This window comes from Coffea eugenioides, chromosome 2 (assembly GCF_003713205.1).
Source record: "Coffea eugenioides isolate CCC68of chromosome 2, Ceug_1.0, whole genome shotgun sequence".
Classification (NCBI taxonomy): Eukaryota; Viridiplantae; Streptophyta; class Magnoliopsida; order Gentianales; family Rubiaceae; genus Coffea; species Coffea eugenioides.
Genome location: NC_040036.1, coordinates 57,090,839 through 57,116,870, shown reverse-complemented (window position 1 = coordinate 57,116,870; position 26,032 = coordinate 57,090,839). Strand labels below are relative to the sequence as shown.

At 37.0% G+C, this 26,032-nt stretch overlaps 1 protein-coding gene and 1 non-coding gene across 2 annotated transcripts; both read right to left on the bottom strand.

Annotated features, from left to right (window-relative positions):
• Nucleotides 1-13,124: 13,124 nt before the first annotated feature.
• Nucleotides 13,125-18,777, bottom strand: LOC113759927 (receptor-like protein EIX2). Its single transcript, XM_027302506.1, has 7 exons — nt 18,762-18,777; nt 17,150-17,304; nt 16,565-17,001; nt 15,481-16,518; nt 15,294-15,423; nt 15,189-15,191; nt 13,125-13,793 (listed from the first exon to the last, which is right to left on the bottom strand). Exons 1-7 carry the CDS (start codon nt 18,775-18,777, stop codon nt 13,125-13,127), a joined length of 2,448 nt encoding a protein of 815 aa, XP_027158307.1.
• Nucleotides 17,598-17,817, bottom strand: LOC113764298. The gene has a single exon (XR_003467575.1). It is a non-coding gene; the product is annotated as a small nucleolar RNA U3 (small nucleolar RNA).
• Nucleotides 18,778-26,032: the final 7,255 nt, after the last annotated feature.

Sequence of the window (26,032 nt, the reverse complement as noted above, 5' to 3'; positions counted from 1 at the left end):
GAAACATCCAAACATGATAAAGTTAAGGGTTAGATTAGGAAAATTTTGACTAAACCTCCCAACTAGCTTAGACTAGGTTGAAAGGGTGCCTTAGGTTTAAGATAATTGAACCTTTGCCTTCCCTTTCTCCAACCGTGACTCCCGAACTCGTTTTCTCTGTTTTCAAAGACCTGGAGTTGTCGAAAAGGGTTTTATTTTTATTTTATTTAAAAACACTTTTTTGGGTGACTTGGTACACCCAAGCTCGATACCAAGTGGCGACTCCTATTTTTCTTAAAAACCCTTTTAGACTAAATTTTGGACCCAAATTGTCGCATTTTTTTAAGTCCCATTCTAGGTCCTTTTTCACTTGTTTTAAAATAAAATCACATCCCTTGTAAACACATCTTTTATAAAACTCATTATATTTTCATCGCGAAAAATGTGGCGCGACAATTGGTTGTGAAGGGATTCAATCAAAAAAAAGGTATAGATTTTGAAGAAATCTTCTCTCCTGTGGTAAAAATGTCATCAATTCGAGTTGTTCTTGGTATTGCAGCCAGTTAGAATTTGGAGATCGAACAATTTGATGTGAAGACAGCCTTTCTGCATGGTGACTTGGAAGAGCAGATCTACATGGAGCAACCGGAGGGGTTCAAAGTAAGTGGCAAGGAAAATCTTATATGCCGTCTCAAGAAGAGTTTGTATGGTTTGAAACAGACACCGAGATAGTGGTATAAGAAATTTGACTCATTTATGACAGATCATGAGTACCACAGGACTACATCTGATCACTGTGTTTATGTGAAAAACTTTTCAGATGGTGATTTTGTTATTCTCTTGTTATATGTTGATGACATGTTGATTGTTGGTCGTGATACTGTGAAGATTGACAAGCTAAAAAGGGAATTAAGTAAATCCTTTGCAATGAAGGATTTGGGTCCGGCTAGACAGATATTGGGGATAAAAATCTCACGTGACAGGTAAAATGGGAAGCTCTGATTATCTAAAGAAAAATACATTGATAAAGTACTCAACAGGTTTAACATGAGAAAGGGTAAGGAAGTCTCAACTCCACTTGCAGGTCACTTTAAACTGAATATCAAACAGTGTCCTACAAATGAGAAAGATAAAGAAGACATGAAGAAGGTTCCTTATGCTTCGGTCGTTGGTAGCTTTATGTATGCTATGGTTTGTATCAGTCCAGATATTGCTCACATAGTTGGAGTAGTCAGTCGGTATCTTTCTAATCCTGGTAAAGAGCATTGGAATGCTGTCAAATGGATTCTCAGATATGGTAGGTGATCTTGATAATAGGAAGTCCACATCTGGGTACTTGATGATTTTTGCAGGAGGAGCGGTGTCATGGCAAAGGAAGTTACAGAAGTGTATCGCTCTTTCTAGTACGGAGGCAGAGTATATTGCAACCACTGAAGCATGCAAGGAGACTCTTTGGTTGCAGAAATTCCTTCAAGAGTTAGGTATGAAACAAGAGAAGTATAGTCTTTATTGTGACAGTCAGAGTGCTATTCATTTGTGTAAGAACTCCACATTTCACTCTCGATCCAAACACATTGATGTGAGATATCATTGGATTCGGGAAGTACTGGATTTCAAGTTGTTGACACTTGAGAAAGTGCATACAGATGATAATGGTGCTGACATGTTTACCAAAGCATTGCCTAAGGAGAAACTCTTATTTTGCATACAAGAAACAGGTTTGGTGGAACCCCACAAATGAGTTAGGAGGGGAGATTGTTGGGTCTGTGCCAGCCCATTTGTGGGCCAGACCATTTGTGCAAGAAAGCAGCGCTTGAGGGTTCCTCAAGCTTAAATACAAATAGCAGCCGCAAGATGCTTTCTGTCTGTGTGCGAGAAAAAGAGCCAGCCACCATTTTTGAGAGACACGAAGAGAGAGAAATAGCTAGAGAGAGTGAAACTTCAAGGTCTTGATTGAAGGGTGATTTGAAATCCGATTGAGAAAAAATTTTACATACGCGATCCTCTCGTCAAACTCTACTCATCTACCGGTTCAGATTTCAGATTTTCTCTTCGTTTGGTAACACCTTTCCAAACTCACTTCTTTGACAGTTGTAATTTTTGGGGGAGATTTTGTATCAATTTGCTTGGTTGATATTGGTGCTATTATTGTCATCCGAATATTTCGGATAGACCTGTGTATTCCCATTATTGTGATAGTGGAGATTTTTTGACTGGACTAAGTCCTATGATTTTTTCCAATTTTGTGTCCTGTGCCTTTTAATTTTCTTGCATTTTATTATCACTGTTGGTATTATTACTTGGTGATTTGGTTTATTCCTATTTTAACTGGTACTTGGGGAAAGAGAAATTTATCTTGGGCTAACTCTGATATTATGTGCCTGTACTTGTACCCCTTTCCCAACAAGTTATTGCCTTGTGATGTTGGTTATTCAGCAAGATTGAGGGAGCGATAGCTACCAAACAAGTTTGGCAATTTGGTCCAAAATCATTGGATGGTTCCTTTCATTTTCTGTCAGTGTCCAGCGTAAGTGTTGAAGATTTTGAGAAGATTGGTGAATGGTGATTCATATTTTACTGTGTTCATATTTTTGCGATTTTTAGTTGATATTTGGCTACATAAACACTTTCTTACAACATGTGAATCAACTTGTGACTATTGATTCGCTTGAAGTGCATGTGTCGAAGTGCTTGATGCATGAGTACAATAATATTTGTACAATTTTATTTGATAGTTTTTTTATTTGTCACGCCCTAAATGCTTGAAAATTCTTAAATAGACTTAATTTATGAGTTTACTTTTACACTACATGCCATGGCATATGCAATTCTCACATAGATTTTCCTATGCCATCATACGTGGTTCATAATCATTTTTTCACCACTTTCTTACACTATTATATATCAATAAATGATGTGGATATAAATATACCATATTTCCTGGAATCTAAGCATGTTATTACTTAAAAGCATCTGAAAAGCATTGCTACTTATGAATTCGCTCAAAATGGGCTGAAGAGAAATTCTTCTTTTTTTTAAAAAAAAAACCAGTTTTGCTGTTATTTTTTTTGTTTCGTTAAGATTTGTGTTATAGAATTTTCTTCTTATGACTTTGTTGCCTTGAGTTGTCTACCCTTTTACGTATTAGAAAAAAATAGATTTTATGCTTCTTAGGGATCAACAAAGTTTCATTTTGCTACTTATCTTGATTGAATAATTCAGTTTAAAAAATTTGCAGCAAATAATTCTATTAGCTAAGGACGTAACAATACTTTCCACTCTCAAAGAAAGACACATGATTTTTGTCAAAGACCAAAAGGAACCAAAACCACAAAATAAAACATTAGAGAAATGCCTTTACAGATGTCATTGCTGCCTTCTCCTGCTAAAGAGATTATCTAGGAACAGAAACAATGCATTGCTCCAGGACTTTTTGAAAACTAGCGTGCAACAAACAACCAGGAATCCAAAGCCAAAACCAGGTCCTAAACTAGCATAAAACCATAAGGACTCGAGCTGCATGTCACTCTCATTATCCAGCAGTGGCTCATCTCCATTTGATGATTTTTCTTCAGGACAGCTATTTGACAGTGGTGCTCTACAAAGTCCACTATTACCTTCATAAATGGATTCATTATTCGAGGTTTGGAGTTGTTTCCCAGTAGGTATTGGCCCTGATAAGTTATTGAACAACAAGTTTAGGTGGCTCAGCGAATATATGATGGATAAACTTGTAGGAATTGGACCTGAAAGCTCATTTCTTGATAAATCAAGAGTCTCAAGGTTTTTCAAGTTGCCAATCTTCTCAGGAATTGTTCCCTGAAGATGATTGTGCGAAAGATTAAGATTCTTCAATATTAGGAGATCCATTAGCTCTTCAGGGATCTCTCCTGATATATTGTTGTGTGAAAGCTGTATTGATAAAAGAAAGCAAGGCTGTAGAATACTTCTGTTCCACACCTTGTGCGGATTCTAAAATTCTCCGCTCAAAATAAATTAAGAACCGCATATGAAAGGATAATATTGGATCATCTGAAATCATGGCACTGAAGTTATTAACACAATGAGGGATGCTTCCAGATAAATTATTCTTTGCCAAGTCCAGCAGCCTGAGAATCTTCAGTTGACAGAGTTGCAATGGAATACCACTGTAAAAGTTATTTGAGTGAAGTCTGAGATATGCAAGGCCTTGTAACTCTTCTCCTATCCAGGAAGGAATGATGTCCTTCAGTACATTATCCCTAAGATCTAGAATGTGCAATCCTTTCAGGTTTCTGACTGACGATGGAATTTTTCCATCCAATTTGTTCTGCTGCAGGTGCAAAGAATGAAGTTCCTCAGAAAAAACCCAAGAATCTGGAATTTGACCACTGAGACTATTATTAGAGAGATCAAGCACTTGCAAGTTCTGAAGATTGGCCAGGCATGAGGGGATTGTTCCTGAAAATTGATTCGCTGATAGATCAATTCGTATCAAACTTTGTGTGACACACAAGGACAGCGGAATTTCACCAGACAAGTGGTTACCAGAGAGTATGAGATGGTTTAAGTGACCCACTGCTGTGATTGTTAACCAGAGGTACTAAAGGTCCTGACAACAAATTTTTTGAAAGATCCAATAGATACATTTCTAATGGAACTGATTCTATTGGCCCTTCAAATTTGTTGGAGTTGAGCTTTATCACTCAGAGAGAACGACGAGATTCCTCAAACTTTGGTAATTGTCCGCTTATGTTGTTGTGTGACAAATCTAAGTCGTCAATTTGTGAATATAAATTCTCAAACCAAGCAGGTATGGTATCTGATATGCTTGCATTTGACATGATTAACTGCTTGACACTTTTCTGAGTTTGCAGCCATGGAGGAAAAAGGGGACCAACAATTATTGATGCTAGCTGAATTGTGTGGAGCTGAAAAAGAGGAAGTGTTGGGGAAATCGGGTAATTTTCCACTCAAATATTCAACTAGTGATTAAACCGATTCAGTAATTCTCAGGAAAAATCGTTAAAATGACAGAATTACCATTCCAAGTAAATTTTCAGGAAAGGCTGGAGGGGTCACAAGCAGTCCCACTTAAAACCCAGTCTCCTAGACAGAATTTGCGTGTACGGTGTATTATCACAACTAGACTGTGTATACATAAATAATACATACACACGAATAAGAAAATACACCCAAATGAACCATATAAAACACTACAAATAAACCCAACAAATATATTGAATACTATACTACAATTGAAAAGAAACTACTAAATAAATGCGGAACAAATAAAAGAGATAAGGAAAGAACGCACCCGAAAAATTGATAACGGAGTTCGACCAATTTTGCCTAATCTCCGAGCACTGTTCAAGCGACCTGCTCTTATAATTTAGGAAAAGAAAGAATTACAAAAGAATTCATTTTGTTGGTGTGTCTAATTTGGGTTGCTTGAGAGTTATTTTATAGCTCTCAAGCAATCTCTCAAATGTTAAGCTAATCGATGTAGGATTAGAATTGTGACAAAAAGTTCAACAATTTTGGCTTGGAAAAGTCATCAATTGAGACTTTGAATTCAACAAATTTTCACCTTGGCATAATTTCTATTCCCACCCAAAAATACAAATCTTCTCACCCACAAAAAATAACAAGCGGTCCTTGCGGTGCTTCCAAATTTGCGCCCTCAGGCGCCAACTCAAACGTGCAGGATATTGACCAAGTCTAAACAATATTCAAACTTGGACCTTATAACCACATTGGTCAGCATATCTGCAGGATTTTTCGCAGTCCGAATCTTTTGGAGAAAAATCTTCTCTTCTTCGAGAATTTCCCGTACAAAGTGATAGCGAACATCAATGTGTTTCGTTCTTGCGTGTAAGACCTGGTTTTTTGCTAAGTGAATAGCGCTCTGACTGTCACAAAATACGTCAATGTCTTTTTGACCAACTCCCAAGTTTTCAACCAATCCTTGAAGCCAAATTGCCTCCTTCATAGTTTCTGTAATTGCCATATACTCTGCCTCCGTTATAGACAAAGCCACCATTGACTGCAAAATAAGCTTCCAACTAACTGGCGCCTTGACAAATGTGAACAAGTAGTCAGTTGTAGAACGTCGCTTATCCAAATCACCTGTATAGTCAGAATCATAATATCCAACTACACATTGACCAAGTGTTTTATCCCGCTCGAATACTAATCCAACATCTACAGTATCTTGGATATACCATAAAATTCATTTTACAGCTTGCCAATGACCCTTACCCGGATCGTGCATGAACCTGCTTACCACACTAACTACTTATGAAATGTCGGATCTAGTACACACCATTGCATACATCAAACTACCAACTGCATTAGCATACGAGACTTTCGCCATGTATGCTCATTCTTCATCTGTCTTTGGAGATAATAGGCTACTAAGTTTCAAATAAGGAGCAAGCGGAGTACTTACAGGTTTTGAATCTCCATTCATGCCAAAACGTTGTAGTACCTTTTTCAAATACTGTTTTTGTGTCAGACAAAACTTGTCTCTCGTTCTATCCCTACTTATTTCTATGCCGAGAATCTTCTTGGTTTCTCCCAAATCCTTCATCTCGAACTCTTTACTCAATTGAGCCTTCATTTTATCAATTTCAACTTGACTCTTTGATGCTATCAGTATATCATCAACGTACAAGAGTAAGTAGATGTAGGACTCATCTCATAACTTGCGCAAACACATACAGTGATCGTATTTACTTCTTATGTACTTCTAGCCCATCATGAACTGGTCAAATCGTTTGTACCATTGCCTCGGTGATTGTTTAAACCCGTACAACGATTTGTTCAGCTTACAAACCCAATCTTCTTTGCCAGCAACTTTGAATCCATCTGGTTGAGACATATAGATTTCCTCCTTCAAATCACCGTGAAGGAACGCGGTCTTCACATCAAGTTGAGCTAGCTCCAAATTCAACTGTGCTACCAAGGCCAACAAAATTCTAATAGAGGAATGTTTAACAACTGGAGAAAATACCTCATTATAATCAACTCCCTCCTTCTGAGGATAGCTTTTAGCCACCAATCTTGCCTTGTAGCGAACATCATTCTTGTTAGGAAATTTTTCTTTCTTTGCAAATACCCATTTGCATCCAATTGCTTTCTTGCCCTTCGGTAGTTGTGTCAACTTCCACGCCTTGTTCTTCTGAAGAGATTGCATCTCTTCTTCCATAGCACATTTTCATCTACCATCTTCTATACTTCGAACTGCTTCAGAAAATGTGGATGGAACATCATCAACAACTGGAAGTGCATAGGCCACCATGTCAGCAAAACGAGTAGGTTTTTGAATTTCTCGTCTTGGCCTATTGACGGCAATTGACTATTGTTGCTGTTGAGATTCTTGGGTTGAAACCTCTTCCTCATCTGACTTCTCTTCTGCCATGGGAGAATCATTGATGGTGCTATTTGCTGGGCTCACTATTTGCTCAAACTCCACCTGTTTCGGTGTACACTCCACCTGCTTCGGCGTACAATTGGTCTCATCTTGTGTTACCTTATTCAATATGGTAGATTCATCAAAAGTAACATCCCTGCTAATAATGATTTTCTTTACTTCTAGACACCATAAACGGTATCCCTTAACTCTAGCATTAAAACCCATAAAGAGAGCCTTCTTTGCACGTGGATCCAACTGTGATTCATTTACATGATAATATGCAGTAGAACGAAAAATACGCAAAGAATCATACTCTGTTGCAGGTTTTCCAGACCATACCTCTAATGGAGTCTTGCCACCTATTGCAGATGATAGCAAGTGATTGATGAGATGTTGAGCGTATGTCACAGCCTCACCTAAATTTTTTTGTCTAATCCAGCATTAGACAGCATACAACGTACTTTCTCCACTAGTGTCTTGTTCATACGCTCCGACACCCCATTCTATTGCGGTGTTCTTCTAACTGTGAAGTGCTGAACTATGCCACACTCTTGGCATATCTTCTGGAAGGGATCACTCTTGTATTCTCCACCGTTGTCTATTCAGAGAACCTTAATCTTTCTTCCCGTCTGGTTTTCAACCTGAGTTTTCCATTTAAGAAAAATTCCTAACACTTCATCCTTGTTTTTCATAGTAAACACCCAAAATCTTCTGAAAAAATCATTAACAAAAGTGACAAAATAGTTCCTGCCTCCAAGGGATGGAGTCTTGGCAGATCCCCATACATCTGAGTGCACATAATCCAAAATACCCTTGGTATTATGGATGTCAGTGCCAAATTTCACTCTTCTTTATTTTTTCAGAACACAATACTCACAAAATTCTAATTTGCAAGCTTTAGTACCTTTCAACAATCCTTGCTTGGCAAGATTTTGCAAGGATTTTTCACCAGCATGTCCTAATCGCATGTGCCACAACTTTGTTGCCTCCGCATCCTTCTTGCTACTGGAAGATGTTGCTGCTACTGCTGTTCCAACAACTGTACTACCTTGGTAGCAATACAGATTATTCTTCCTCACACCTTTCAACATAACAAGTGCTTTCGAAGTTGCTTTAAGAATTCCATCTCGTAACATCACAATCAGACCTTTTGACTCTAAGACCCCCAAAGAAATAAAATTCTTTTTCAAATTCGGCACGTACCGAACATCCTTCAAGATTCTAGTGGATCCATCATGATTACGTAGCTTGATTGAACCTATCCCAACTGTTTTACATGAATTGTCATTTCCCATGTAAACAACTCCACTATCAAGTTCTTCAAATTCAAAGAATTACTCCCGCATGGGAGACATATGGTAAGTACAACCTAAATCCAAAATCCACTCACTTGGATGGGATGTTGAAAGTGATACAGTCAAAGAGAAATCTGATTCCGCATCACTTTTATACTCTGCAACATTTACGTCTTGCAGAGTTTTTCCTTTCTTCTTCAGCTTTGGACAGTCTTTCTTCCAATGCCCTTTCTCACGACAAAAAGCACACTCATCTTTGGTAACTCTGCTTTTCGATTTGGACCTTCCTCTTCTCCCCTTTGATTGACTTTGTTGACGACCTCTTGCAACTAACGCTTCATCTGCTGTAGCTCCTTTATTTTTCATTTTATTCTACTTTCTCAATTAATGACTATACAAAGCAGAACATACAGCATCTAAAGACACATTCTCCTTCCCATGAAGTAACGTAATCTCCAAATGTTCAAATTCATCAGAAAGGGATGATAACAACATCAAAGCCAAATCTTCATTTTCAAATTTTACATCTAAATTTAACAGGTCTGCTACTAACTGATTCAACATAGTGATGTGTTCATTCATAGTAGTACTTGGTTGGTAATCGAATCGGAACAATCTTTTCTTCATAAGGAGTTTTTCTGACCACTCTTCTTCAGAAATTTCTCCTCCAATGCCCTCCACAATTTCTATACAGAAGTTTCGTTCTTGAAAGCATACTTTTGCTTTCTGGACAAACACGATCGAATAATTCTGCATGCCAACCGATTTATGGTACTCCATTCCTTCTCTTCTATGTAATCTGGTTTTTTTTCTTCAATGGCAATGTTAAAACTCTGTTGGAAAAGGGAGTCCATGACCTCGCCTTGCCACATGCCGAAATGGCCAGTACCGTCAAATATCTCCACCGTCAGTTTCGAACTTGGCATTGAAATTCTCGACCATATGGACGAGGAAGCCGATGCCCCAGATGTAATTCTTGACGTGGAATCGTTTGACGCCATTACAGACTCAAATGATAGTATTCAATATATAACAAATTACAAACAAGCCAAAGGATGAACTTTCGACTCTGATACCACTTGTTGGGGAAATCGAGTAATTTTTCACTCAAATGTTCAACTAGTGATTAAATCGATTCAGTAATTTTCAGGAAAGATCGTCAAAACAATCTCCTTAAATAAAATTACCATTCCAAGTAAATTCTCAGGAAAGGTTGGAGGGGTCACAAGTGGTCCCACTTAAAACCCAATCTGCTTGATAGAATTTACGTGCACGGTGTATTATCACAACTAGACCCGTGTATACATAAATAATATGTACACACGAATAAGAAAATACACCCAAATGAACCGTATAAAACACTACAAATAAACCCGACAAATATATTGAATACTATACTACAATTGAAAAGAAACTATTAAATAAATGCGGAACAAATAAAAGAGATAAGAAAAGAACGTACCCGAAAATTTGATAACGGAGTTCGGCCAATTTTATATAATCTCCGAGCACCGCTCAAGCGACCTGCTCTTATAATTTAGGAGAAGAAAGAACTAAAAAAGAATTCCTTTTGTTGGTATGTCTAATTTGGGTTGCTTGAGAGTTATTTTATAGCTCTCAAGCAATCTCTCAAATGTTACGCTAACCGATGTGGGATTAGAATTGTGCCAAAAAGTTCAACAATTTTGGCTTGGAAAAGTCATCAATTGAGGCTTTAAATTCAACAGGAAGCCATTCAGGGCTCACATTCAGATGCAAAGGATTCAAGGATACAGACAAATCTCTTAGTTCTGTCAGCTTCTCAAAGTGGATTTCAGATAGCGCACCAGTGAATGAGTTATTAGAAATATCCAACTTCACTAACTTTGAGAGTTGCCCAATACCTGGGGAAACATTTCCACTGCAGTTATTGTTGCTCAAATCCAGCTCCCTCAAATGCGACAGTCTACCAAGCTCAAATGGTATTGGTCCAGAAAATGAGTTAAAAGAAACATGTAGGACCTCCAAATTCTTGTACATTTGCAGCTGACTCGGCAAGGAACCAAAAATGTTACTTGATATTAAATAAAGTTCCTTCAAACTATTAAGGAGGCAACAAGAGGGACCTCTTAGTATGTTTGGCAGCGATGAATTAAACTGGTTGAGGGACAAATCAAGCACCTGCAAACTGCAGAGATTACAGATGGAATCTGGAATCAAACCCTGAAAATTATTTGCTTCCAGATGAAGGATTGCAAGTGAAGTCAGGTTCTCGAGGCAGCAGGGGACTGTGCCATTTAAGTAATTGCCACTAAGATCCAAGTGGACAAGATTTTTCAATCTATACAGAGAATTTGGTAGCGGAATTGAAAAGAAGTTGGAAGACAGATCAAGAAGAGTGAGAAAAGTCAGTTGCTCAATACTGTCAGGTATCAAGCCATCAAAGCTGTTATGGTCAAGATGTAGTTGCTGAAGGCTAGTAATGTTGGACAGCCAGAGAGGGATGCTGGAGTCGAAATTGTTCCATTGGAGATTGAAAGAAGCAAGTGATGTGAAATTAATATGTGCAATTGGAGGAAATGTAGTGAGTCCACAGCCTGCTACGTTCAGTGAAATCAGAGAAGTCAGCATGTTGACTGAATCTAACCAGTCATTTAGCCTTCCAAAGTTGTATCCCTGATAAGTCCAAGCTCTTCAAAGAAGAAAATTGAGATAGCCAGCTGAGACTATCTACATTCAATCCATAGTCATTGATGAACAAATGGAATGAATATGAGACACTAGGTCCATATCCAAGATGAAGATGCTTCAAGCTTAAAAGATGGCTAAGATCTTGAGGAACTTCTCCCCCAAAACCAGCACTGGAGAGGTTTAAGAGATCCCAAAAATGGTGGAATTTGTATGGCTGAAAAGTTATTCATGCTCAAATCTAAAGACTGCAAGTGGTTAAGATTGAGCAAAGATGGACTGATCTCACCTTCCAAGCAGTTATGGCTGAAATTTGCAAAATAATCTTTGTCATCAAAGTATCTTTCACTATCAAAAGATACAGGGTTGCTCAAATCAAGCTTTATGACATGGCCGGTTCTCTCGTCACAGCCAACTCCATCCCAGGCACAACAGTTGTCGCCTTTCCATGAAGACAGACGGTTTGCTTTATCGATTAGGCCTCTCCTGAGATCGAAAAGAGCTTCCTTCTCAATCACAATGCAGCTTAATTTTGAGTACGCAAAATCAAGTTTAACAACCAAAACAAGAGCCAAATATAGAAGAATCACACCTCTAGAACATGCCATCCTGTTGTTAAGAATATATTAGCTTTGTATGTTGTTTCAGTGCAATTGTTTCAGTATCTGGATGCTTATGTAGGGAAAAACGATAACTATTGGAAATGTTGATTGATGGAATGGTTTGATAAACTGATAATGCCGTGTGCTACTTTTTTATTGACTTTTTAACCTGTTTGAATTCTCTCTCGTAGAGCTTAGTGATTGTTGTCTTCTCGTTTAAATGTTGTCAATTGTTTTTGTCAGTCATTTGAAGGAACAAAATAGTTGACAAGTTACTTGGCTTTCTTTCTGACTCCTAGTTGAGAAATTTGAGGTATTGGAGGATGAGCATCTATATCTGGTGGAAGAATGGTGTGAATGTGATAGATATACTCCTTATAGTATGACAATTAATTGAAAATTTGAATAAATATTTCTATCTTAAAATCTTTGGAAAGTATAAAAACTGCTCTTGAAAGCACATCAAAAAATCTAGAACTATAATACTGTTCAAGTTTGCATTAAGTTGAAAGAACATGATAATTCCTCTAAACTTTTTTCATTTTCGTCCTAAAGGTTAAAATAAATTTCAACAATCAAGAACGTACAAGTACACAGGACAAGCTTAATGTATGGGCATATAACAATATTTCTGTAAATAATTTTTGAAAAAAAATTGTTGCACTTTTTTTTATGTGATGTATATGAGATAAAAATATGGTTGAAAAATGTGTTTATGATGTGAGTAGATAAATTTGTGTATATAATTTGCTATCCAAACACACTCGAGAAGAATTGAAAACAATAATTTTTAAGCTATTTTTAAGAAATGAAGCAGAACTGAAGAAATTGAGTGCAGATTGAATTGATTGTTATAATGGTTCTTCCTTTGACTTCATATGTTCGAGTGAAATTAAGCAACATTTGCAGGTATCACATTACCCAAAATCTCCATTCTGTCTCTAACCATGTTGACACTTTGCCATATTTTTTCTAGAGAAGATGCATGGGTCCAACAAACTATCCTTCTGTTACCTTCTTTCGATTTTCCAATAACATTAGAATTAGAAATATAATTGTTTAAGAAAAATAAAAGGAATGAAAAGCAACAGAAAACAAATGAATCGAGGCCCTTGGGCAAGTAAATTGATTGAGAACTCAGCTTATTGCAGTACATGATACAAGAGGGGTAATTTACATGTGAGATTATACATATCCCTCAGTCCATTTGCTACCTTTATCTGTTAAAAAAGACTCCAGAAACTGAAATAGTGCAGCCCGCCATGGCTTCTTGAAAACTAGAATGCAACGAACAATCATGAATCCAAAACCAAATCCAGGTCCTAATCCAGCATAAAACCATGAGAGCTCAAGCTCCATTTCACCATTATTCTCGAGCATATATTTGTCGCCATTAGATGATTTTTCATCGGGACAGGTCCTCAAGAGTGGTACACCACAAAGTCCACCATTGCCTGCATATATGGATGGATCATTAAGGGTCTGGAGCTGATTTCCAGTTGGTATTTGTCCCGATAACTCATTAAAAGACAGGTTCAGACGGCTCAAAGAATTCAAGGTTGATAAGCTTGGAGGTATTGGACTTGAAAGTTTATATCTGGACAAATCAAGAGATTCAAGTTGTTTCAAGTTGCCGATCTTGTCAGGGATTCTTCCTTGAAGACAATTTCCAGAAAGGTTCAAATTCTGCAATCCAATGAGCTCCATTATCTCTTCAGGAATCTGCCCTGAGATACTATTTTCTGAAAGCTCAATTCTTTTAAGATACTGCAAGGATCTGGAGTACTTGAGCTCCCGACCTTTCATGGATTCCAACATTCTCCTCTCAAAATAGAGCATTGACAGGTGCCGAACCTGTGCAATAATAAATACCTACTCAAGAAAATTACAAATTTTGTATATAGCGGTGAGTAGGGTCGAATCCACAGGGAGCAGGTAGGACATTATTTCTTTCCAAATCAGTAGAACAGAATTGGGGGATTTTCAATGGGAGGCACACAAATAAAATAAAATAAAACAAACAAAATTCAAAACTAACTCACAAAGTACAATTCACTGAAAATAGCAATTAACAAAAGTTCTACCCAAAGGATCAACTGCTCAGGCACGGTCCAATTAAATGCTCATCGATGCAAAGATATTTCACCCATTTATCACTAGGTTGGTTATAGCCATCAATAAGCTCTGACAACCAGCTCTTCCTTACTTTTTCGACAGTCAAGGTACGACCATTGACTGCTTCTCTAACCAGATAACAACCCTAGGTACGACCGTAGGAATTTAATTACCCAATTGCATTAAAGCCAGAAGAACCCAACCCTAACCAATAAACACGCTAAGAGGGTTTATTTAAATTAGATCTTGCGTTTCCCCATCATAAAACCAATTATGGTGGTTGCCACGGGGTGTTAACTAAATGAACAATTACGGATTCTATTTAATTAACGTGGCAGTAGGCTATTAAATTAAATCAAATACCCGGCCGTTGATATTCAATTAATCAAATACCCATGAACAATTAATTCAGGAAACGCACGAATAGCAATTAATTAGAGGAAATAATGAAGATTCGGTTAGATCTCACAGATATTATGGACCGCGCCTTCGCGTCAACCTTTGGGTAGAGGGGGAAATTAGCCGCTCCTCATCGTGTCAATCCCGCGTGATTTAATTGAATTCATTCAATTATTTGACGAAGAATTGGGGAAAGGAATTAATTGCGGCAACAACGGAGAAGACCCTGCTTTTGCATTCGTTCTAGGACCGTAATCGCAAAGCCAAAAAACCAACGCGAATTGTCTCAAAACAAGGGTTACAACCCAGGAGTCAAATCCGTACAAGACAAAAGCTAAAGGAGAGGAAGTTACGTCTTTTCCCGAAAAAAGAACAAAAGGAGATTTAAAGCTAAAAATCCAATTGCGGCTGACGGAAAGCGAAAGAAGAGAAAAAGCGTCTGACCGCCAAGAAACGTAGGAAAAGAAAACTAAGCCTCCAAAACAGATGATCCTTGAATCTTCCCTGTTTTCCTTTTTATATCCGCCGCCCAAGAAAGTCAAGCAGAAGCCCACAGACGTCTGGCCCTTTCTTTGCTTTTTAATTGAAGCCTTTGGAGTTTTAATCCTGTGCTCCTCGCGGTTCACGTGGACCATGGTCCGGCTTTCGGTTTCGTCCGCCTTCTAAGGCGTGGCCACGCCTTGGAACAGGAAGTCTTCTGGAAATTCATCCCGCAAGATCATTTTTCATGCTTACCACCTACAATTCACACAAATATCGAATATGAGTGAAATTCCAATTCTTAGTACCATGAATAGCCAAAATTAGGACAAGATAGTAGTGCAAAATACGCCAAATAACCGTTCTATCAAGCATAAACTTCATGTAACAGCTCATTTGTGGATCCTCTGAGATCAAAGTAATGAAGTTGTTGAAACAATGAGGGATGCTTCCAGACAAATTGTTCTTGGACAGGATTAATATCTTCAGGCTATTGAGTTGTCAGAGTTGCAAAGGAATTGTACAATGAAAGTTATTTGAATGAAACCTGAGAAACATCAGATCCCACAAATTTCCTATCCATGGATGGGTGATGTCATTGAATCCATTATTGCCTATATCAAGAATGCGCAAATTCTTTAGGTTCTGAAAGGATGATGGAAGCTTTCCGTGTAGATTGTTCTGCTGCAAGTGCAAAGCACGGATTCCCTCGATAAAACCCAAAGAATTTGGAATTTTCCCATGGAAACTGTTATTTGAGAGGTCAAGCACATGCAAGTTTTGGAGGTTCGCCAAGCATGAAGGGATCTTTCCTGATAACTGGTTGCTTGACAGATCAATGATTATCAAACTCTGAATTTCACATAAAGAGGGGGAGATTTCACCCGTGAAATGGTTATCAAAGAGTGAGAGATGACTCTGTGACAGATTCAAATAACTGTCAAATAGAGGTAGCTGGCCTTCCAAGGAATTTTCGGAAAGATCAACCAAATAAGCTCCCAAAGGAGCATATGTTACCGTACCCTTGAATTTGTTGGACTTCAGCTTTATTACTCGGAAAGAATCATTATATTCTTCAAATTTTGGTAATCTTCCACTTATGCTGTTGTGTGACAAATCCAGATCGTCAATTCGAGAATACATATTCTCAAACCAACCGGGTATGGCATCTGAGATGCTCGCATTTGACATGATCAACCTTTTCACTCCCTTTTGAGTTTGCAGCCAAGGAGGAAATTGGGGGCCTACATCAGTCGATTCTAACTCAATCATTTGCAGTTGAAAAGGTGGAATCCAAAGAGGACTCGCTTTGAATAGGAATGAATTTGAAGAGACTAACAAATTCTTTAATTTCGAGAGCTGCTCAAAGTGGACTTCAGATACTACACAACTCAATGAATTATTTGAAATTTCCAACTTTACCAACTCTACAAGTTGTCCAAGTTGTCCAATACGATAGAACTTATTGTTGCTAATATACAGCTCCCTTAAGTGTGACAGGCTGCCAAGCTCAGAAGGAATTGTGCCAGAGAGTGAATTAAAAGAAAGATGGAGTACCTCCGGATTCCTGTACATTTCCAGCTGACTGGGTAAGTAACCAAAGAAGTCATTGGATAATGGATATAAAATACAGCTCCTTCAGACTATTAAGGAGGCAGACAGATGGATCTCTAATCGGAGTTGGTAATGGTGAATTGAATTGGTTTAGGGACAAATCAAGCACTTGCAAACTGCACATTTGAGTAATTGAATCTGGAATCGGACCCTCAAGATAATTTGCTTCCAAATTAAGAATGGCAAGTGAAGTCAGGTTCTTAAAGCAATAGGGGATTGTGCCTTGGAAATTGTTGCCATTGAGATCCATGTGAACAAGACTAGTTAACTTACAGAAAGAATTCGGCAGTTGAATTCCAAAAAAGTTTGAAGAAAGATCATGAACAGCAAGAGAGGTGAACTTTTCAAAATTGTCAGGAATTGAAACATTAAAGCTGTTATGATCAAGTTGGAGTTGCTTAAGGCTAGTGACATTGGACAACCAGAGAGGGATGGTGGAGTTGAAATTGTTCCACTGAAGATTAAGAGAAGTAAGAGATGTGAAATTGATATGTAAAAGAGGAGGAAATGTATGAAGTCCGCAGCCAGCAAAATTCAAAGAAACTAAAGAAGGAAGGAAGTTAACTGAATATAACCAGTCATTAGCCATCCAAAAGTTGTACCCCGGACAAGTCTAAGCTTTTCAAAGAAGAAAGTCCATCTACCCACCTGAGGCTATCTACAGTCAATCCATAGTCCTTCACAAGGAAATGGGATGAGTATAATACATTGGGTTGTGCCAGGAGTGAATTTGCAATTGCTGGCTTCAGTTTGACTCCTACATTTTTGTTCCATCAAATTAGTTGAACATATTGTGAGAAGCGGATTCCATCCCGTGTGCATATGTACGTATTGTATATATAGAAATATAAATTGTAGTCGAAATTTTGGGGTGTAGGTCAAGAAGGAAATTATGGTTTCACTATTATCAATCAACTATGATTAATTATCAAGAAACTTTCAGAAAAGTCCCTAGATTCTGCAAGAAAAACTGTGTGGGAAAACAGAAACCATATCAGATCAAAAGTTTAAAACATTTAGCAACCCAAGAAAAAGAAAATGAGGGAGGGAGGTCTGTCAGACAACTGCAAGACCACCCTAGCCTGTGCTGAAGCAAGAACTAGGAACGATCCTCTACCGCACTTGCGGCCCAACTGAGCTGCAAGAGCTGTCAATCACGCTCTGGTCAAGCAGTTGTATTTCATCTACCAGATTTGGTTTCCTATCTCCTTAGAACTCAAGGACACAGAGGTACGAACCTATAGAACAGATCCGGTTCAAGTAAGGTCGTGACATCTGTGCTCCAATCTTAGACATATAAAGGGTGCATGGCTCAACTAATTCATCGATGTGGGATATAAGACAGAGGATACCATACATTCTCCCAATCTGGCATTTGGTGGAAAAGGGATAGTCCTTCACAATCCATATATGATGTTTGCATCTCTGTTATTGGGTTGCACAAGAGTTGGCAGTCAAATGCTCAACCACCAATCTATGGATAACGATGGCAATGGGGCGGGGTGCCCGCCCGCGGCCTACAAATTCCCCTGGCCCCGCCCCGCCCCGCCTCCCCCGTTAGATAAATAAAAATTTGTTATATAATTTTATTATAGTTAAATTTTAACAAATAATCAAGTACTAAAATATCAACATATCATCAAATTATTATTCATTGTAATTTCATAATTGAAATTTATAAAAATAATCAAACAAAAATTATTTGAATACAATCCAACACGATGAAATAAATACAACTAAAGTAGTCAAGATTTTACTTTTGGCACAAATACAATCACTAATTCATTATTGTGCTTGTGTTTTTTTTTTTTGAGAAAAAAATGTTATTGTATTAAGTGTAATTAGGGATTTAGTATAAATGTATTAGTAAATTTAGTATAATTAATTAATAATTTCTATTAGTAGTCATATATCATTATTAGTATAATTGATAATATCAATTATATTACATATACTAATATACATTATATAATACATATAACCAATAAAATCATTATCATAAGTTTGTAACAAATTAAATTAAATATTATATATATAATTATATACATATATATATATTTATATTTATATTTTAAACGGGTGGCAGGCTGGAGGGTGGACCGGGGGTACACTCCCCCGCCCCCCGCGGGGCGGGTGCCCATCCCTCGCCCCGTTTCTAAACGGGAGGAAAAAATTCCCCCTCACCCCCGCCCCATTAGTCCCCCGCGCGAGCACCTGTCCCCATTGCCATCCTTAACTATGGAGCCATCATTGAATTAGACCCGCCCCGTTTCTAAACAAGGGGAAAAAATTCCTCCCCACCCCCGCCCCAACCCCCCGCGGGGCGGGTGGCCGCCTATTGCCATCCTTAGCTATGGACCCATCATTGAATTAGGGTTCACCTGTTACTGTTAATGATTTCTACTTCTACTTCAAAAGTGGTCATGGTAACTGCATCGTGTAATCCCTGTCAACAAGGGCAGTAAACATGGAAAAGCCTTTGGCTTGCTTTTGTCACTTTAGCTTTCCCTCCTTTTATTTTCGTTTCTTTCTTTCTTTCTTTCTCTTTTTTTTTTCTTTTCTCTTTTTTTTTTTATTTCCCCTTGAAGCTCAACTTTATTCTTCCATAACATACAAATGGTAGAAAAGAAGTTTGAACCAAAAAAAAAAAGCTAAAATATGCTTTTGATTGTTTGAAATTTATTTTAATCTATAATGAAGAGATTTGACTAGTTAACGGTTGAACAATTTAAACGTGTAGCTTGGAAATCATTGGCGTCCTTTTTCTTGAAAAAGGCACAAGCCAACTCCAATTATTAGATGATAATTCATGCATCTTCTCTTCCAAAAATATGGGTTAATTACAAAAATTCCCTTTAGGTATAGCTAGTTTTGCATTTTACCCTCTAATGTTATTCTTTGTTTATTTTATTTGCAAAATCCTTTAGTCAACTCTAGCATTGTACAAACGATAATATCAAAAAAGATATTTATACTCATAAGATTTAACTGCAATTATTCCCCTTAAAGTATAGTGCATTGTGTGACAGGTGTCGAGCCTGTATAATAATAATTACCTATTCAGAAAAAATACAAATTTGTATATAGCGGTGAGCAGGGTCGAATCCACAGGGATTGAGATAATTTATTTCTTTTAGAATTCAGAGATGGGGGATTTTTATAAAAATAACTAATTAACTAAATAAAAGCAAGTCACGAAAATCAACAGAAATTAATCAACAATAGATACGACTCTAACTAAAGGTGCAACTTTTCAGACACGGTCCATTCAACTGATCATCGATGCAAAGATAATTCAATTACTCATTAATAGATTGGTTATAGTTGTCATACATGTGATAAACAACCAACCTTTCCTTACTTTTTCGATAGCCAAGGTACAACCGTTAACTATTTTCCTAACTAAGAAATAACCCTAGGTACGACCGTAGGATTCAATTACTTAATTGCATTAAGAATTAGAAAAGCCCAACCCTAATCAACAAACACGCTACCAGGGTTTATTTAAATTAGATCATACGTTTCCCTAACATGGGACTAATCACGCTAGGCGTCACTGGTATTAACCAATCAAACAATTACGGATTTAACTGGTTAAATTGATAGTAGATTATTAGGTTAATTCAAATATCGGCTCCTTTACATTCAAATAACAAAACAATCATAAGAAGTTAAATCAGAAAACGTATGAATACCAATGAATAAAAGAAATAAATAAAATTAATTTGATCTCACAGATGTTTGGAACTAAGTCTTGAAGTTGTCCTTCAACTAGAAAAGAAAATTAGCCGCATACCATTGAGAAAAAACTGTGCGAGTTCATTGAGAACCTTTGCATAAGCATTTTACAAAGAAAACTAACTAAGAAGACAGACAGCCAAGCCGCTGCCTTTTTTTTCACAGAGTCATGGTCCTCCTCCAAGTATTAATCATGCGGGATGCCGGCTTTCTTCCTTTTTCATTTTCCTACTTTTAAGCTTCCCAAATAAAATAAAACTTCCTAATTTCCCTAAGAAGAAGATATTCCCTAATAATCTAATTTGTCTCCCAATTCAATATGGAAACATGCCCCTTAGGACTTTGACTTGAATTGAAAAACTGTCATGCATGAATCCCGTGTCTCTAGACTTGACAGCAATTCTTGGAAAATCACCTCTTTTTATTACTTTTTACTCCAACGCCCTACAATTAACATAAAACACCAAATATAAGTAGAATCTGACAATTAAAACAATATTTGGTTAAAATCAAGGGGAAAATAATTACAAATTTAGCAACAAATTATGACGTATCAATTTCCCCCACACCTAAACCATACTTGTCCTCAAGCATGAGAACAATAAATCAAGCAATCAAATTCAAACAATAGCTATTGCTCAAATCTTCTATTACCAAGATACAATTAAAATACATGTCAAGCATTAGTGACTAATCTCTACGAAATATCTCTCCTGTTAGCTTTCAAGATCAAGGACTTTTTCAATTTATGACTAACTAACCTAAGAATATAAAATATTCAACCAGCATCTATTAGCAAATGGTTCGACTATTAAACAAAATCTCAACATTAAAATTCATGTATCAGCTAACTAACAATTCATTCAAACACTTCCACATTTTTCACTATTAGTACATTTTTTTCTTTTCTAAAATATCCCACACTTGATTTTTTTTTAGGAGGAATGCTTAGTCTTTAGCTATTTAAGCGTTTTGACGCGAACTCCGACATTTGCCAAATGAAAGAGTCCGGTTACTCAATACTCATCGCTTAAAAATCACATACTCATAGTTATCGTCGCTTTTTGACAAGAAAATCGGCACTTTTGGTGAAAACCTCCAGTTACTAGGCAGCGATACTAGCAGAGTATAGGCAAATACTGTTCATAAATAAGCACAAATTAAAATTAAAAATCACAAAAAATCGCTTCATTCCTTAAACATGGAGAATTAAGATTAATAGTAGAACCAATTTGCACAAAAAAATATTAGACAAATATTTACAATATTTAGAGAAGTTAACCAAAAAGTGCAAAAGTCACAAAATCTCAAATATTTACCAAAAAAATACCCTTTGATTTAACCATGTCATACTTAACACCTTAGAGTATAAAATCTTAGAAATAGAAAAATTTGAGACATCTAACTATCGTTTATCAGGAACAACCACAAATATGCACAAAGATAGGCAAAAATTGAATGAAATTCGAAAAAAAATTGAACAAAAAATTCCAACAAAAATGCCTACACTGCATTTTTCCAATATACTACTCCCTCCACACCTAAATATTACATTATCCTCAATGTAAAAGATAAAGAATCAAAAGATGAAGTAAAAGGGACAACGAAACTTTTCTGAGAATTGAAGGGGTTCGTGGACAGTTACTGGTGACGGGTAAATGACTGTGGAGCTTGAATAAATCATGGCTAAAACATATTAATATCCCTAACTTAATAGTGTAAAAAAAAAATTTCATACAAATATGGGCATAGTTAAATTTCATCCCTTTATTTCACTTTTTTTGGGTTGAGAGAAATATCCTACTTATTTCATGTTATAAGGGAAAAAGAAACAAAAATCATTATTGAAAAATTAGAATGTGAAAATCGAAAAGAGAGATAGACAATATCTAGGCATTTTTAGACCTTTAACAATATTTTTACATTTCCCATAAGCTTGTTCCCACATCAATGGTGATAAGTATGTGTGTGTAGGATTTAAGGTCCTCAGGATTTACCCAGAAGTCAGCAATTGCCTTTTGGGTAAACCTGTGAAATTACATTAGATTCTGGGTGTGTGTGTTTATTATTTACTGTTGAAAAACAATATTTTTACATTTTAAAATTCTAATTCTAATTTTTTGTTTATTATTTCACCTTATCAAGTGAAATGAGTGAATATTTCCCAACAAAAAAAAAGAATATTTCCCTCCATATAAAAAAAGGCACAATTATAAGACGAAATTTAACTAGATCCCCATCCCCATCACCCATCGAGGCAAGCAGACAGATACACGAGAAGCATAACCAACTTGAAGATATGCAAGCTTGAAAGATTCCAAGAAGTAGGGATGCTGTCCCCAAAACCTGCATTCGCGAGGTTCAAATATTCTAGATTTTTCAAATAACTATAAGCTGCTGGAATTTGTATTCTTGAAAAGTTGTTTATGCTCAAATCTAGATACTGAAAATGTTTAAGATTGAGCAAAGATGGACTTATATCGCCTCCTAAGCATTTGCTGCTGAAATTCAAGACAATCTTTATCATCAAGTATCTTTGATTGTCAAATAAGAAAGGGTTACTTAAATCAAGCTTCATGACATGGCCAGTTATGTTGTTGCACAATTCCTTCCCTAGCACAATAGTTTTTGCCATCCAATCAAGAAAGCCGGTATGCTTCATCAATTAGGCTTTTCGCGAGATCAGAAAGAGCTTCCCTCTTGACAGGTTGTCATGCCTATGCAATAATAAAACTAGTAATCAAAACCCAATTCTAAGTACTGGAGCAGGGACTCTAGGTGTGCAATGGGTTACTTGATTCACTCTGTTCCCGAATAGTTTGTTTAATCCGATATACCAGAACGAGATTGCTTATTCACAAGGAATTAGTGATTTGTAAACAGGGCAAATAGGGTCGTATTCTCAAGGACTGGGAAAAATTCGTTTCTTTTCGAGTTCGGGATGCGGGGATTTTTATCGGAATAAAAATAAGAGCAATTAAACAATTCAACCAAAAACAAACAATTAACTAATACGAATGTAGACAGGAATTAAATCAATAATAGACAAATTCTAGCCAAGGATACAACTTCTCAGACACAGTTCGCTCATCCGATCATTGATGCAAGGGAGGTTCACTTAATTTGTTAATAGATTAGTTATAGTCACCAACAAGTTCTGACGGCCAACTTTTCCTTAGTTTATTGATAACCAAGGTATGACCATTAATTACCCCTGATAGGGTGCTAATTGTTAGTAATTTTATTGCTAATTTTCCCTTTTGTCCTTGCCAAATATTGTTTCAGTTGTTAATATATACTTATTTTTGGTATTTGGACCTATCTACAGGAAGTGGAACTGACAAATGCTAAAAAGGAGATTTTATTAAGAAAAATCCTGCACACACTAGAGCCTCTAGTGGATATACAAGTTAGGCCCGCGTGGTGCTACAAAAACTCCATTTTCGGGTGCTGATGGAGAGCTCTTATTTATTAGTAGTTGACTTGTACGTGTAGGAGTCCTACTGGCAAGAGGAAACAAGAAGCAATTCGGCACCTTGTGGACTTGGTTTCTCTCAATTCGGCAGAGTGTCCTTCTTGGACTTTGACTCTTAATTCGGCGGGATCCACGCACTAGGAGAGGCATTAGTCCTCTTTGGCTTTAAAAAGGAGCAGGCGTATAGAGATCTGGGGATGAATAGTTTTTATCAATAGTTCTAGCTTAGCTTTTAGCATAGTTTTTAGTTTTCTTTTCTTTCTTGGTTCCTTTGATGGCCTGGACCTCAATTAAATTACGTGGAGATTTTCTCATGAGGCGTGGCTAAATTTTTCTAGTCGAAGGTCAATTTGAGGACTCGATTTCGAACATCTGTGAGATCTAATTATTTTACTTATTTCTTTTAATTATTGGTATTTGTACGTTTCCTGATTTAATTGCCTATGCTTGTTATGTTATTTGAATGTCAAGGGCCCGATATTCGAGTTAATCTAATAATCTACTGTCAAATTAATTGATTGAATCCGTAATTGTTCAATTGATTAATACCAGTGGCGACTAGCGTGATTGGTTTCATGTTAGGGAAACGTATGATCTAACTTAAACAAACCCTCGTAGCGTGTTTGTTGGTTAGGACTGGGCTTTTCTAATCATTAATGCAATCGAGTAATTAAATCCTATGGTCGTACCTAGGGTTATTTCTTAGTTAGAGAAATAGTTAACGGTCGTACCTTAACTATCGAGAAATTAAGGAAAGGCTGGTTGTTCATCGCGTGTATGACAACTATAACCAATCTAGTAATGAGTAATTGAATTATCTTTGCATCGATGATCAGTTGAATGGACCGTGTCTGAAAAGTTGCACCTTTGGTTAGAGTCATATTGGTTATTGATTAATTTCTATTAGTTGTTTTATTGGTTAGTTAATTAGTTATTTTATACTCTCCAAAAAACCCCCCATACTTTGGACTTTAAAAGAAATGAATTATCCCCAGTCCCTGTGGATTCGACCCTACTCACCGCTATATACAAAATTTGTATTTTTCTTGAGTAGGTAATTATTATTGCACAGGCTCGACACCCTGTCAATTTTTGGCGCCGTTGCCGGGGACTGGCGCTAGTTATTTATTTCTTTTTGAATTCATCTTGTTTACATTTTATTTATTTATTTATTTTTCTCTTATTTTTTAATATAGTTTATGGCTTCTAACACTCCGTATTTTGGTGATATACTGGATTTTGTTTCCGGGAAAGGCAATGAGACTTGTTTTTTTTCTAAGTTTGCATATTCAGAGGCACTAAACTCTCTTAGAGAAAGAATGGCTGCTGCAACCTGTGAAATTTGTTATGCCAGGGATCATTCAACCGGTATGTGCCCCGAATATCAAGACTACCTGAGTGACTATCTCAAAAAAAAATTTGGAGATTCCTCACCTCGATCTCAAACGTGGTATGACCCTTATTCAAACCGGTATGATCAAGGATGGTGGGATAACTCCAACGTTAATTATGAAAAGGGGCCAATGAGTTTTCAACAGCAAGAGTCTCAACAATCGTCATTCATGTCAGAATTGCCCTCATAGACCATCAATGACTCTAAGGAAGGTGAGAGTGCAATTATCCTGACAAGTGATATGGAACTGCAAGAGTCTCAAGAAGGAGGATCCAAAGATGCAGTTGAAAAGGAAGTTGAAGTGGAAGACATGAGACTCCAACATCAAATTACCCTAGTGAACGAATCCAGTGAGCAATTACTAAATGCGATGACACCCACTCCATCCCTTAATCTATATTCCCCTGACTCTTACTCTATAATTTCTGTTAATGAGATTGATTTTGTTATACCGGAAGTGTTTGAGTCTCATTGCAGAAATGAGTTAAGAGTAGCTATGGTCAAATATCTTGAACCGTTGAATGCTCTTGATGGAGGGGTGGATGAAGAATGGAGATCACTGCTTGATTATTTGGCGCCATCAACTAGTCCATGGAAGACCGTAGCTCGTGTGCTCGAAGATTACTCTATTTACGAGGGCTATCAGGACTATATAGAGAATGAAACATTAAGACGAGCCACGAGATTTTATCCTCCATGAACAAAATATGGCAATGTCTAGCCAAAGACATAAAAGAAAGACGCTTTTTGGGAGGCAACCCAAATATTGGTTTTATTGTTTTTCGTTGTTCAATTCTTTCGTTTTGTTGTTTCTCATTTGGGTAGTAATCGGTCTTAATATCTTTCTTCACTGTGACCAGGAAGTGCAATCTTGGTCAG

Coding starts and splice junctions, on each gene's coding strand:
- LOC113759927 (XM_027302506.1), bottom strand. Junction 17,002..17,149: donor AAAGCTTAGACTTGTCCGGG/GTACAACTTTTG, acceptor CTTAATCTTCAG/TGGAACAATTTCAACTCCAC. Junction 15,424..15,480: donor TGGGATCTGATGTTTCTCAG/GTTTCATTCAAA, acceptor ACAACTCAATAG/CCTGAAGATATTAATCCTGT.